This window comes from Maylandia zebra, linkage group LG17 (genome assembly GCF_041146795.1).
Source record: "Maylandia zebra isolate NMK-2024a linkage group LG17, Mzebra_GT3a, whole genome shotgun sequence".
NCBI classification, from domain to species: Eukaryota; Metazoa; Chordata; class Actinopteri; order Cichliformes; family Cichlidae; genus Maylandia; species Maylandia zebra.
The window spans coordinates 15,810,835-15,824,687 of NC_135183.1; the positions used below are offsets into that span (position 1 = coordinate 15,810,835).

At 42.8% G+C, this 13,853-nt stretch overlaps 1 protein-coding gene across 3 annotated transcripts in view; it reads right to left on the bottom strand.

The window, feature by feature from the left end:
* Positions 1-13,853, bottom strand: part of eps15l1a (epidermal growth factor receptor pathway substrate 15-like 1a) — a 57,250-nt gene that overhangs the window by 25,049 nt on the left and 18,348 nt on the right. For 2 of the 3 annotated variants that reach the window (XM_076875563.1, XM_076875564.1), the window contains exons 14-20: positions 10,113-10,198; positions 7,325-7,357; positions 5,370-5,442; positions 4,364-4,525; positions 3,858-4,055; positions 2,945-3,124; positions 2,305-2,410 (exon numbers count right to left, since the gene is read on the bottom strand). In XM_076875563.1, the coding sequence (XP_076731678.1) occupies positions 2,305-2,410; positions 2,945-3,124; positions 3,858-4,055; positions 4,364-4,525; positions 5,370-5,442; positions 7,325-7,357; positions 10,113-10,198 (838 nt within the window). The remainder of the gene's footprint in view (positions 1-2,304; positions 2,411-2,944; positions 3,125-3,857; positions 4,056-4,363; positions 4,526-5,369; positions 5,443-7,324; positions 7,358-10,112; positions 10,199-13,853) is intronic. The other variant, XM_012924162.2, reaches the window with a different exon arrangement.

Consider the following 13,853-nt stretch of genomic DNA (forward strand, 5'->3'; position numbering starts at 1 on the left):
AATATAAGCTACTAGGAGGAAGACAACTTAATACACATAAAGCAGTAAACGCAGATTGAGGAGTAGAGAAGAGGAGAGAGGAGAAGAGCGCGTAGAAGGGATGAGACCACTTACCAGGGCTGGATCTTAATGACCATAAATATTCAAAGGATTAAAAAAAACCAGTTCTTTTAAAATGAACTGCTTGCTGGATTCTGAAACTTCTGTGTTTTTAATCATTTGACTGCATACAAGATCCAGCAAAAGAATTAAAAACCCTCTCATTGTATTTGTATTAGAATCAGGTTTTTTGAAGAAAACATTTCATTAAATGCAAAAATAAACAAATATAGCAATGCCAAATAAAATAAGTCATACACACAACTTAAACTAAGGTATAAAATAAAGTAGTTTTTACTCTGTACTCTTGGGAGGCTTCCTTACATTAAGAGGAGCCAAAAACCTCTGATTATTATATCTTCTGGTTGACGTAGATTTGATGTGTATTCATTCATTTATAGACATCCACCTTATTACATTCTGCACTGGGGAAATTCACTTGTTACAGCAGCACAGGGAACAGGAAGAAAAGGTGAATCAGAGTTATATTAAAAAAATTTAAAAACCCAAAATACGATACTATGGGCAGGTGATGGGCAGGTTGCTATACCACCCCTGGTTACTATACAGCAGGATTTTTCATTTTTATATCTACATAAAATGCAGTGGGATAAACAAAATACATGTATTTTTAAACACTATTTATCCTGTGTGGGTACTGTATAGTCCATCTGCTGTTTGGATGAAGGACCTACAACGGCCCTCAGACCTACACCATAACAGTCTACTGCTTTAGGAGCTGCTCCACAGTGCAGGGGGTGAGTGGTGCTGTACATAAAGGACATTAGTTTGGCTAACATCCTTCTTTTGGCATCATTATGAAGGTCAAGGTCAAATGCTTGGGCAACCTAGATACTCATGTCCCCCAAGGCCTAGTATATCAATGTGAAATTGGAAGAATATCCATAAAAGATGGTTTTATTTGTTTTCTCAATACAATGCCCTACGATGTCATAGTAATGCCATGAAAGGCTGACATCGTCATATTGTAACACAAACAGGCTGACGTCAGAATGTTGTAATAAAAACATAAAAACATCTACGTTTTTGTACAGCCCTTGGCCTTTGGGGGGAGTTGCACAAACTGAGTGCTCTTGTTTTAACTTCTGTAACTTGACTGTGTCATGACTGTGGATGAAAGGAGCAACTATAAAGTTTGCTTTTATTCATGTTCAGTCAAAGAGGTGCTTTGATTAAAAACTCAGCTTTTTCCCAGTAACGTGTTTTATGGCAATTACAGTAACAAACACTGCTGGAAAACTGGAAACTAGAATAAAGTCTTTTTTCGCTCAACCTGAGCTCACGGTCTCTATGGCAACTCTGACAGCATTGCCACTGATTATTGATCATTATCACTTCCACAGTCAACTGTCAGTTTTATTATTGGGATGTCAGCAACTCGGGGTGAGCGGATGATGAGGCACATAGTAGACAGAGGTCGCCAACTTTCTGCAGTCAGTTGCATCAGACCCCCAAACTTCAAGTACTCGTCAAATCAGATCAAGAACTGTGCATAGAGAGCTTCATGCAATCTATTTTCAAAGCTGAGCAGCAGCTTACATGCCTTGCATCACCAGATGCTGTGGTGTAAAGCCCACTGCCACGGGACTCCACAGATGTTCAAACAACATCATTTATCAAATCAGTTTTCAGAAAGACAGGTGCTGCCTATACTGTATCATGCTGAGATATTTGTGGGTTGCCGCTGACAGCACTAACTGTTGCCTGCTGTTTAGCCTGCAAGTTGTTGCTCACCACAGTCACCAGCCTGCCACTCTTCACCTAAACCCATGCCCACACTTTGATCTTCATGAGGGCTGGATGAACTTCATCACCAGAGTCAAAAGTTATCCGGTTTACATGGTGTATAAACCATTGTTGTACTTAACTTTAAAAAATATTGTAATGGGTCACTCCAATACATAAATGCCTATATTAAAAGAGACTATGTGTTGTAGTCTCATGTCGGTATTACTGTAGGGTCCACCTTACAATCTAAAATGCCTTGAGGAGACTGTTGTTGTGATTTGGCGTGATCCACACACTCATCAATCATCTTTAGACACTCATTCACCCATACTCCCAACATGCAGTGCAGTAAAGAGAGGAGAGGATAGCAGAGGAGAGGAATAAGCCACTTGTATTAAAAGATTAAGAGGAACACTTAGAGATGGTGATGCAGTGAAAGTTAAGGGGGATGACAACCTTTGAATGGGTCTGTTTTGAAGGGGTCTTCAGACTGGAAGGGGTCAGTGGGAAGCCCCTGAGGTTGACTGTTAAACACAGATGGCTTCACTTTGAATGGGTCCTCCTGTGGAAATGAGAAAGCCAAAGAGAGAGAGAGAGAACAGAAGCTTTTATCATCTCTTCTGCTGTGGACAAACAGAATATTTAGATATGTATGCATGATATGTATAGGTTTTATTTCATTTGTTGTATTTGTACGAGTAATGTGAGCACATATCATAACATATACATCCATGGGATCAGATTCACTACAGCTTTATGCGTTCTGTCACACAAGCTGTATCTTTGCTTGTCAAAAACAATATAACACTTGGTTGCATATGCATTTAATAGAAGGTCATGTAAAATTTAAGAAGGCATATGAATGAAGTTTGCTTAAATACTTGTGATGGCATACAAGATGAGTTAAAAAGAATTAAAAAGAAATCCACACTACAATTGTGAATATGGAACTTCACAAATGAAAAAGGTAACAACGATCGGGCACAACAAACGAGCACCAGGTCTACCCAGGACTATAAAACCAAATCCTATGACCTTAATAAATGTTACACAGCACACTGGAAAATAAAAGCACACCTCTATCAAAGATCCTGACCTGTACTGCTCTCACCATGGCTGGAAATCCTCCATTCTCTCGGTCACTGAAGCCTTCACTCATGTCAGCCAAGTTGGTCATGCTGCCTCCATGGTTTCCATTCAAGGTGCTGTTGTACTGCTCAATGCTTTTAGACACTTCCTGTTGACTATCTTGAATCTGTGACAGCTTGCTGCGAGCCTGCAAGGTATACATACAAGCAAACCGTTAAAAACAACAACATTTCCAGAACATTTCCAGTGACACTGGGCTGGTGTGACACTGGTATAACATGTTCCTCTGTGTGAAATTCTCATTTAAATCATACAGTAAAAGTGCAATAAGTTGAGTTAATTTAAAATGAATAGAAATTACTGAAAGTTTGCTTCCAGGAAACACTGATCAGTTTCTTTAAGCTGGTTTCAAAAAGCTTTTTTTGTCTTAAATATGTTTTCCTCATTACGAGACAGTTTGGCCAAGATGAAAGGCATTGTCTATTATATACACACACACACACACACACACACACACACACACACACACACACACACACAAGCACAGAAATAATGTTTTTTGGCATAGCTATGAAAAACACTGCTTAGAGCAAAAAAAAGGTTTCCACTGAAATTGTACAAATATAATACAAGAACTGAATTCAACATCAACTTGTGGATGTTATAAAACAATAATGGAAACTGCACTATGTGTGTGTGTGTGTGTGTGTGTGTGTGTGTGTGTGTGTGTGTGTGTGTGCGCGCGCGCGCACAGTGGCTGGCAGGAAACAGAAGACACACCACACCACAGCAGCTGAGACAAACATACACAATTGGTTCCTCTGACTTAATTGACAAGATAAAGAAATGGATTAAACATTCTGGTGGTGCCCCCTGTTGACATTCTTTAGACATACACATTAACAGGACCTATGCCCTACCTGGTTGATCTCATCCTGGGTTGCTTTCAGAGACTTGATGATGGTCTCTAGTTGAATCTTGCCTGCGGCCAGGCTTTGCTCCAGCTGATTCTCCTCTTGTTGCAGCCGGCCCAGGTCAGCCTTGGCCCGGCTCAACTCTTCTTCCTGGTTTAGCAAGTCTGACTCCTGGGAGTGGATTTGAGTCTGGAGGCTTGAGATCTGAAGGCAGAAAACGGTGGCATAAAGAATTGGGTCAGAGGTTAAAACCTGCCAAGAGACCACTCTGTGCTCGTTGCTAATTATTTTACATTAATCTGTTTGATTTCTTCTTTTCTTCTATTTTGCATCATGCTAGTTATCTCAAGGTAATTTTGACTTCAACAAACAAACACTGAAAACAGCATATTAGAAATTGAATACATTAATTTTCAGGTATTTTGATTCTGTGATTGTTGTAGAATAACTGAGGCAGTACTCCACAAAGGGGAAACTTCTACATTATCAGCATCCTTCTCTCTCGCTCTTACCATCTGAGACTCTTCCTGGCACTTAATCCGGACTTCATTCAACATGTCTTCTAATTTGTGTTTCTGCTGGTCCATCTCCTCCAGCCGGTCCTGGGCATCTTGTTTCTGAGCTTCTAACTCCTGCAGGCTGGTTGTCTCTCTGTCCAGGTCATTCTGCATTTCCTGATAGACAATAACAACTGTTGTTGTGATTTGGCGCTATATAAATAAAATTGAATTGAATTGAATTGAACTGAACTGAATTGAATTCCAGATATGCTGCCCTGTACTTCAACAAAACTGGGCTGGGTGAACACATTCCCTGATACCTCATTATATTTGCTGGGCTTCAAATTTCTCTGAGTGGATTGCAATAGAGATCTTTCTGGGAAAGCTAGGAGAGGGAGAATGTGCTTCTATATAAATGAAGGTTGGTGTCACAGCGTTGAAAAAACCACAAACCCTCATATATTGTATATATACACACACTTGATCAATAAAGCTGATTCTGAGGCTAACAGCTCTTTGGGAACCACCTTGTTAGTTCAAAATTACAATTCTACACATGTTAAACTGTGTTGTTTTTGGACATTTTGTAGATTCACCTAATAACATGGGAACAAATTATTTCTCTTCGTAACAAACTGATAGTAACAAAGTACCTACAGATACAATTTAAAATTGGTTCCTTTAGTTAGGTGCTTTTTTTTAATCCTTGAATGACTCATAGTTCAGTGTTAAGTGGCTGAACAAATAAAAATAAATATTCCCCTGAAAATGGTCAAGAACTGTACTGAAAATGAGTAAAAATGCAGTCAATGTTCAAAGAAAAACTTTAAAAGGCCTTGAGAAAGCCTATACAAGTACTGCTCAAGGCCAATTTAAAAAAATAAATAAAACATATTACAATATAAAGAAATGAACGGTGGCTGAGTATTATACACGTACATCAAGGACAGAGTGTCTCAATTTTATGTTGAGTCCACATCCAGTTGCTACCAACTGACAAAAAACAAGCTGTCCTCACCTGCACCTCGGCACTCTTATGTCTGATAGCCTCCTCTGCTTCCCTGATGTCCTGCTCAAGAGTGTACTTCTCCCTGGACAAAACCAGAAACATTCACACAAACACAGGCACATTGATTTTCTTATTTTAAAGGTTTATAATATGTATATAAAATAATTACAGAATAAGAATAAATAAATGAAAAGTGTATTTCACTGGTGCCAATTTTAAAAAAAACTTTGTGTGCAACTTGACAGAAGAATCATATAAAAGGTATTTTTATTTCCCAAAACAAAATAAGCACATCTATGTCTGGCAATGGATTCAGGTCAGGCCAATGTGTTGTTACATGAGGCCGGGCATTGTCAGGCACCATGAGGAGCCACGGACCCACTATACCATGTCTGATAATGGGTCAAAGGATTTCCTACTGATGAGTAATGGTAGTCAGGGTGCTGTTGCCTAGCCTGTAGAGGTCTATGCATCCCTCCATGGATGGATTTTGCACTTAGACTGCAGGCTTTCTAGAGTATTTAAATGTAGAATGGGACGCAGAGCCTTCAGCTTTCAGGCCCCTGTCCTGTGGAACCAGCTTCCAGTTTGGATTTGGAGGGAAGACATCCTCACTACTTTTAAGATTAGGCTTAAAACTTTCCTTTTAGATAAAGAATACCGTTAGGGCTGGATCATGTGACCTTGATACTTCCCTTAGGTTGCAATAGCTCTAGGAGGCTGCTGGGGGATTCCCATGAGGCACTGAGTTTTGCTGCTGGGGGAGTGTTTCCTCTTCACACTTTTTTTTTTTCACTTACTATGTGTTTAAACAGCTCTCTGCATTTAATTATTAGTTATTATTAATGTCTGGCTCTCTTACACAGTGTGTCTTTGACCTGCCTTCTTCCCCTAACCCCAACCAGTCGCAGCAGATGGTTCTTCCTTTTATAAGGGGTTTTTCTATCCGACTGTCACCAAAGTGCTTGCTCAGAGGGGGTCATTGTTGGGGTTTTCTCTGTTTACTTTGTATTATTGTTGGGTCTTTACTTTACAATATAAAGTGCCTTAAGGCAAATTTTGTTGTGAGTTGGCAACACATAAATAAAACTGAATTGAGCTGAACTGGACATGCCTCTCATCACCATTGTTGACCTACTCCTAAATTAAACCTGCTCCCATCTATGAAAAACATTGGACGTCAGTGGTGGACCTGCAATTCTGGTATTCTGTGGAAAATGCTCTTCGGGCTCCGTGGTGCTGGGCAGTATAGGGCCTACAGCTATTGTATTGATGCCCGTTTCTGATTGTGTGGTCAGAGATATTCACACCAGTCCTTTTGTAGGGCTCATCCTGTTCCTCCTTGCACAAGGGAGCAAACGCCAGTCCTGCTGATGGGTTAAGGACCTTCTTTAAGCCCGTCCAGCTTTCCTAGAGTAACTGCCTACCATCTAGAATCCTCTCCATGTTCCTGGAACTGTGCTGGGAAACATAGCAAACCTTCTGAGAAGGGCTCATATTGGTGTGCCATCATGGAGGAGTTGGACTACCTGTGAAACCTCTATAGCGACCAGGTATTGCCTCATGGTATCAGTTGTGACCCTGTCCCTAGGCAAATGCATAACTAGTGAAAAAACATTCAGAAAACATAAAGAAAAAAAATCTCAGTGGTCTCTACCTGTAAAACCACTCCTGTTTTGGCAGTTGTCTTATTGTTGCCCCTCTAGTGCACCTGTTATTAATTTCATTAACACCAAAGCAGCTGAAACTGATTAACAACCAACCTCTGCTGCTTAACTCACCAGATCAATTAACCAGAAATTTAATTGCACTGATGCTATATTCTGTGGGGTTTTTAATATGTTTTTGAGCAGTATTTAAACATTACACAACAAAAAGATAGGTAAGATAGACACTGCTCACTCTGTGTCATTTGAATGCAAGTCCATTTTAGTATATTTAGTAATAAGTAGCCAGTTTGTTACCTGAGAGTATTCCACTGGGTATAGGCAAGAGTGCTGACGCAGCATAGTGAATAAGTAGTGAACAAACAAAAAATTTGATAAAATACATGCATCAAAGGAAGAGTGGATAGCTGTGTGTTTGGCTGACTGGGTGGCTAAGTAGGTAGATGGATGCATGGATGGATGGATGCATGGATGGATGGATGGATGGATGGATAGATGGATGGGTGGATAAGCAGGTGGGTGAACTAATGAAAAGCAGATCTGTGTAATTATGTTTATGTCAAAAGTCACACATGAGGGGAAACATAATCACAAGCAAATTAAAGTAAATTCAACAACCCATGTGCATAGATCTCAGCAGCCACATGCACAACGAAGCCATTGTGCGTAACAGTGTCTACTTTGCAAGCACTGCAGCAAATTCATGGTCTCATAACTTGCTCGCTTGAATTAACCTGAACTGACAGTTTGTAAGGCAGAGCCCTAAGAACGAGGGGCCTTAATATGACTAAATCACAGTCTCAGTAATGGACAGGTGCTATTTACTGGTTTAAACCAAATTATCCTGTGTGTGCAGCATGCATTATTTACTATTACAGTTATCTTTTGCTGTAAAGCAGTAATGAAATCTGTCTACTGAAGACTACTTTAATGCTCAAGTAATCTTAAAAACCCTGGGACTATAAGTCAAGCTCAGAATACTCTGCACTCCTGTCCCATTAGTCTATTGTACACTATTATATACCTTTTGTGACCATTAAAAACAAATAAATAAAAAGAACACTCTTAATGAGAATCAGGATGCTGCACAAAATAAAGACATATAAACTTGCAAACAAAAAGTTGATTAGTCTGCAGCAAACACATGTAATTGAACCATCACTAAAAGGGAAAGCTTTCAGAAGCCACTGATAAGTCAGTTCATCCAACAGCACACAGTAGAAATTACAGCTGTAGTTAAACTGGCAAACTTCATTCATTCAAGTCAACAAATCAAGACAAGTACTTACTGACGTGTAGCACAGATCGATTCTCTCATAGTGATTTTTGATTTATTCACAGAATAATAATAAGACTATACAAAGGCAAATATGTGACTTTCACGTCCATTTAAAGCTTTAACTCTATTAAATTACATATAAAATAAACCAAATATAAGACAGTTTGTACTAGCGTGTGGTGTACACTTTAATGACTCAACAATTATTTAGACTTTAAAGGATATTTTAACGTAGAACATTTGTACTTCTACTTTAGTAAAAGTTTATTTTCACAGAATGTACATATATTGTAGTATTTCTACTTGTATACATGTATAGGATTTAGGATTGAAAACTTCTTCCACAACCGTGAACAGCTGATAATCAACATTACACCATGTGGGCTACACAATTTTGGTAGCCTGTTTATTCATGTTATTTGTAACATAAAACATGCACACAGTTTTCATCCCTGTTTCCCTGCATTTAAAGTACATCTAGGTACCTACCAAGATTTTCTCAATTCTTTAATACTGTTCTTGCTGGTTTCTTTATGAATACTAATCCTTAAACAACAATAGATATTGATGTGTGGCATTTCCCTGTCATTTCAGGTCAAGGGTAGAAGACCAGAATGACTGATCAACAACAGACATAACTAAAATGAAACCATGTGTTAACTAGCACAAAGATTACCACAAACCATGAAAAATTAGCGTGAGTTGCAGGCATTCCCAACTGCTCCCACTTTGTTATAATACCACTAATAGTTGACTGTGGAGTATTTATTAGCGAAGAAATTTCACAACTGGACACAGGTAGCATCCCATCACCTGAACTTCACTGAGATCCTGAGAGCAAACCTTTCACAAATGTTCGTAGAAACCATCTGTATGCCTAGGTGGTTGATTTTAAACACCTGTGCCCATGGAAGTGATTGGAACACCTGAATTGGATTGGTGAAGGAATACTTTTAGCAATATAGTGCATGCTGTTGCCTCAGTGTAACTTGGTGTCATGCAGTAAACTGAGCAACTCTATCACAAAGGCTGTGGTGGCAATGCTTTGAAAGTGACCAATCAGAATCAGAACCAGAGACACTTTATTCCCCAAGGGGCAATTAAGATTCACACCAGGACTCCTCTTCCTTTGGGTCCTGCCTTCCAAACTGTCAAAAGCAAGATTGCTTTAAGCAAAAATAATTCAGCTTTGAGTGAAGAGTTACCTTCAAGAGTGTGAATGTGCTGCAGAAATTGCAAAGCAGACACTCACATGCGTGATGGCTTCTTTGTGCACATGGCTGCTGAGTACTACATGCACAATATGATGAATTTATGAGTAATGGATTTATTTACACAAGTGACAATGAATACCTGCACGTATGAAATTTGGCTTTGATTATGTTTTTTTCTCGCAGGTGACCTTTGACATAAATATGTATACAGATAGAAAACAGTCTAAAGAGACTAAGGATGCAGTCTCTAAAAGCGTATTTGCACCCCACCCCACCATTTAGCAAGCTCTGCCTGTGGGTTATAGACATGGTTCAAATTCTAAAACTGGCCACAATAAAAGTAACTTTGGAAATGAGAATGCTGCTGCATAAAAATATAGTTAAAAGATGTCTTGTTGTTACTTCCAACATTATTTTGACAGGATAGAACGGTGACAGAAAAGGTAGAACACTGTTCTATGTGTTATTATGATTATACCAATGGATGGAACTGAAATGAATTAGAAGTCTTGATATTAATGTTAACAGTGGATTAGTGATGGAGCTTTTTTGGTACTGCAATTTTGGTACTGTTGATGACCCTGTTTGTTACCTTTGCAGCTGAGCGATCTCCTGGCTGATGTCATCCAACTCCTTGATGCCAGTGAACTCTCCTGAACCCACTGAACTAGAGCTGTCCTGTAAAAAACAGCAAAAAAAGGACAAAATAAGAGACGGTCAAGTTGTCTCAACAAACACGATGAAGTAGGATGATGAAATGGCACCAAATGAGCCATGGCAGAATAGGCCAATGGAAGGAGAAAGAGGTAAAAACGGATAGGAGAAAAACTGAAGGTCAAGAAGAGGAGCAGCACGGAGGTGGGGCTATGTCTATCACCAACATGTGAGGGAGGTGTCACCACCAATGACAACCTGCAAAGGACAGGAAAGATTCAGGACTTTTCAATTTTATCTTCACCTCACCTTTAAAAAAAATCTATATTGGTCTACAACAAGCTTCCAGTATTTTTCTCTCTAGCTTTGGGAATTGCAGAGTAACTTAATGGTACTATAACGTTATGTTACCTGCAATAAAAATAAGACAACGATTCTGCAATGCTTTTATGTCTGTGTAACCTATTATGAAAAAAATGCATCTCGGAAGCATTGTGCTATCTTTGTTTTTATTACAGTTATTATGGCATTTAAATAAATTCTATCAATTCAATTCATTATCATCCCAATAATTACTCTCCACGCTGTCTGCCATTTATGCTTGCTTTTGATAAGCACCACAATGAAGAATCGTTAGTAAAGACTCTGGAGAGTAATATTGGTAAAAAAAAAATACGTTTTAGAGTGCCTGCATGATTTAATATAACATCAAGACAGGATGTACCCCGTGAGAAGCGGGTTACATCCTGGACAGCTTGCCAGTCTGTCGCAAAGCTAACACAGACAGACAACAGACGACCATCCGTGCTCACACTCGCACTAACTGTCATGATCCTGGGTCTGCTGACCCAGCGTTTTGTGTTTAGTTTATGTAGCCTTCAGGTTTCCTAAGTTTATCATTATCATGCCTAGGTGTTACTAGTTATTTTCCCCTCGTGTTTCCACTATGTTAAGTCTCCCCTGCTTTCATGTATTTTATGTCTGTGGCGTATGTTGTCAGTCCAGGTTGTCATGTTTATATCTCACTGTTTCCTGTCTTATTGTGAAGAGGTCTGGTGTGTCTGTGTTCATCATGTTCAGTTTTACTCTCCCATTGTCACGTCGTTATGTTCATGTGTGTCAGCTGGTTCCCCATGTGTTGCCACTTCCCTCATTATCCTCCTGTGTCCATTTAGTCTGTGTGCTCTCAGCCATTCTTTGTCAGGTCGTCTGCTCATCCATGTCTCATCCCCAAGTACCCATGTCAGTTCACTATGGTTAAGCTTTTTCATGTTTTGTTATTAGTTCACCCAGTTTAGGTTATTGTTTAGTTTTCACCGATGCCCGATTATTTTTACCCTCATTGCTAGCCTCAATAAACGGCTTGTTTTGTTTATCCACACTACGTTTTGGTCTGCGTTTGAGTCCTCCTCTGCAACACATACGGTCTGCCCCAGCCAGACCGTGACAGTACGACCTGACCACTATGGACTCAGCAGACCGCGAGCTTTACGAGCGTCAGGAGGCAGCCTTCGCCCAGCTGGAGGAGGAGCTCCGCTGGAAGCCGTGGCGTACCCCCGACTACGAGCGCATTTTCCACGGGACTCGGCTAGCTCTCGGAGGTCCCAAGAGCTGCCGAAAGTCCCCGCCTGTTGCGCTGCCTGCATCTAAGCCTCGCTCGCTTCAGGTGGGAGTCCTCCGTGTGGCTTCAGGCGCTCACGCTCCAGCCTCGGTGTCACCATTCTGTGCACCAGGGGCTCAGTCGCTCGCTCCGCCAGCTTCCTCTGTTCGCAGGAAGCGGCGCGCACGCCGCCATAAACCGGACATCGCTGAGCAGCTCACGGTGGTGAGTGAAAATGACTTTTATTCTCACGTCCCGTCTGACATTAACAACAATCGGCTCACTTCCGATCCATGGGGAATTTCCCTTATGGATGACGACGTGGACTGGGAGGATCCGTTTTGTTTTACTCCCTCTACGCAGGGAGGGATGAAAGACAATTCCCGCTCGCTTAAGTCTGCACATGCGGTTAAAGGAAAAACTGTTAACACTTCTACCAGGTCTACAACACTCAGTTCAGGTTTTGTTAAGTCTGGTTCAATCATCCCCAAGTCAGCTCACTCTAAGACCGTTAACCCAAGGACTGCTAATACTAAGACTGCTAAACATGAAGTGGACGGCGGATTCATTTTTGCTAGGTCTGTTTTTGTCGACCCAATACATATTAACCCTAAGCCTGCCGTTTCTAAGACTGTTTTTTCTGAGCCTGCTCCTTTGCCTGTTCGTGTTTCTGCTGCCAGGGCAGCTCGGGCCCAGCGTACCCCTGCACCCGTACCAGTTCCTCGGGTGAGGGAGTCTGAGGCCCAGCTGGTCCCTGCTCTGGTTTCCAGGCCAGCTGAGGCTCTGTCCGTTTCTGCACCCGTACCAGCTCCTCGGGTGGGAAGGGCAGTTGCCCAGCCGTTGCCGGTGCCTGTCCCGGCTTCCGGGGTGAGGGGGGCTGTGAACCAGTCCACCCCTGCACCCATGCCGGTCCCCAGGGTGAGGTCAGCCAGGATACAGCCCGTCTCCGCACCCGTACCTACTCCTCGGGTGGGAGTGGCTAGTGTCCAGCAGGTGCCTGCACCCGTTCCTGTTTCTACTGAAGGCTCAGGAGAATTCAGTCTGCAACCAACACCACCATCACTACTGCATGCTTTTCAGTCTATAGCTCAGTCATTAGCTCTGTTAGCAGCCCAGTCAATAGTTCATTTTCCTGTGTTTCCGTTAGCTCAGCCCTTAGCCCACTGTGCAGCTCAGCCAGCTCCCCATTGTTCAGCTCAGTCATCTGTTCCGTCACCCACTCAGCCTTCTGTTCAGCCGGTGGTCTCTGCACCTACTGGTCATGCCACGTCAGCTGGTGGTTCCGGAGAACCACACCAGCCTCACGCCTCGTCCGCTGGAGGGCCCGAGGAGCCCGTCCAGCCTCACGCCTCGTCCGCTGGAGGGCCCGAGGAGCCCGTCCAGCCTCACGCCTCGTCAGCTGGAGGGTCCGAGGAGCCCGTTCAGCCTCACGCCTCGTCAGCTGGAGGGTCCGAGGGGCCCGTTCAGCCTCCTGTCTCCGCTGGAGGGTCCGAGGGGCCCGTTCAGCCTCCTGTCTCCGCTGGAGGGTCCGAGGGGCATATCCAGCCTCACGCCTCGTCAGCTGGAGGGTCCGAGGGGCCCGTTCAGCCTCCTGTCTCCGCTGGAGGGTCCGAGGAGCCCGTCCAGCCTCACGCCTCGTCAGCTGGGGGTTCAGGAGAACCGCACCAGCCTCATGCCTCGTCAGCTGGAGGGCCCGAGGAGCCCGTCCAGCCTCAAGCCTCGTCAGCTGGGGGTTCAGGAGAACCGCACCAGCCTCATGCCACGTCAGCTGGGGGTTCAGGAGAACCGCACCAGCCTCAAGCCACGTCAGCTGGAGGGCCCGAGGAGCCCGTCCAGCCTCAAGCCACGTCAGCTGGAGGGCCCGAGGAGCCCGTCCAGCCTCAAGCCACGTCAGCTGGGGGGCCCGAGGAGCCCGTCCAGCCATCAAGACAGGATGTACCCCGTGAGAAGCGGGTTACATCCTGGACAGCTTGCCAGTCTGTCGCAAAGCTAACACAGACAGACAACAGACGACCATCCGTGCTCACACTCGCACTAACTGTCATGATCCTGGGTCTGCTGACCCAGCGTTTTGTGTTT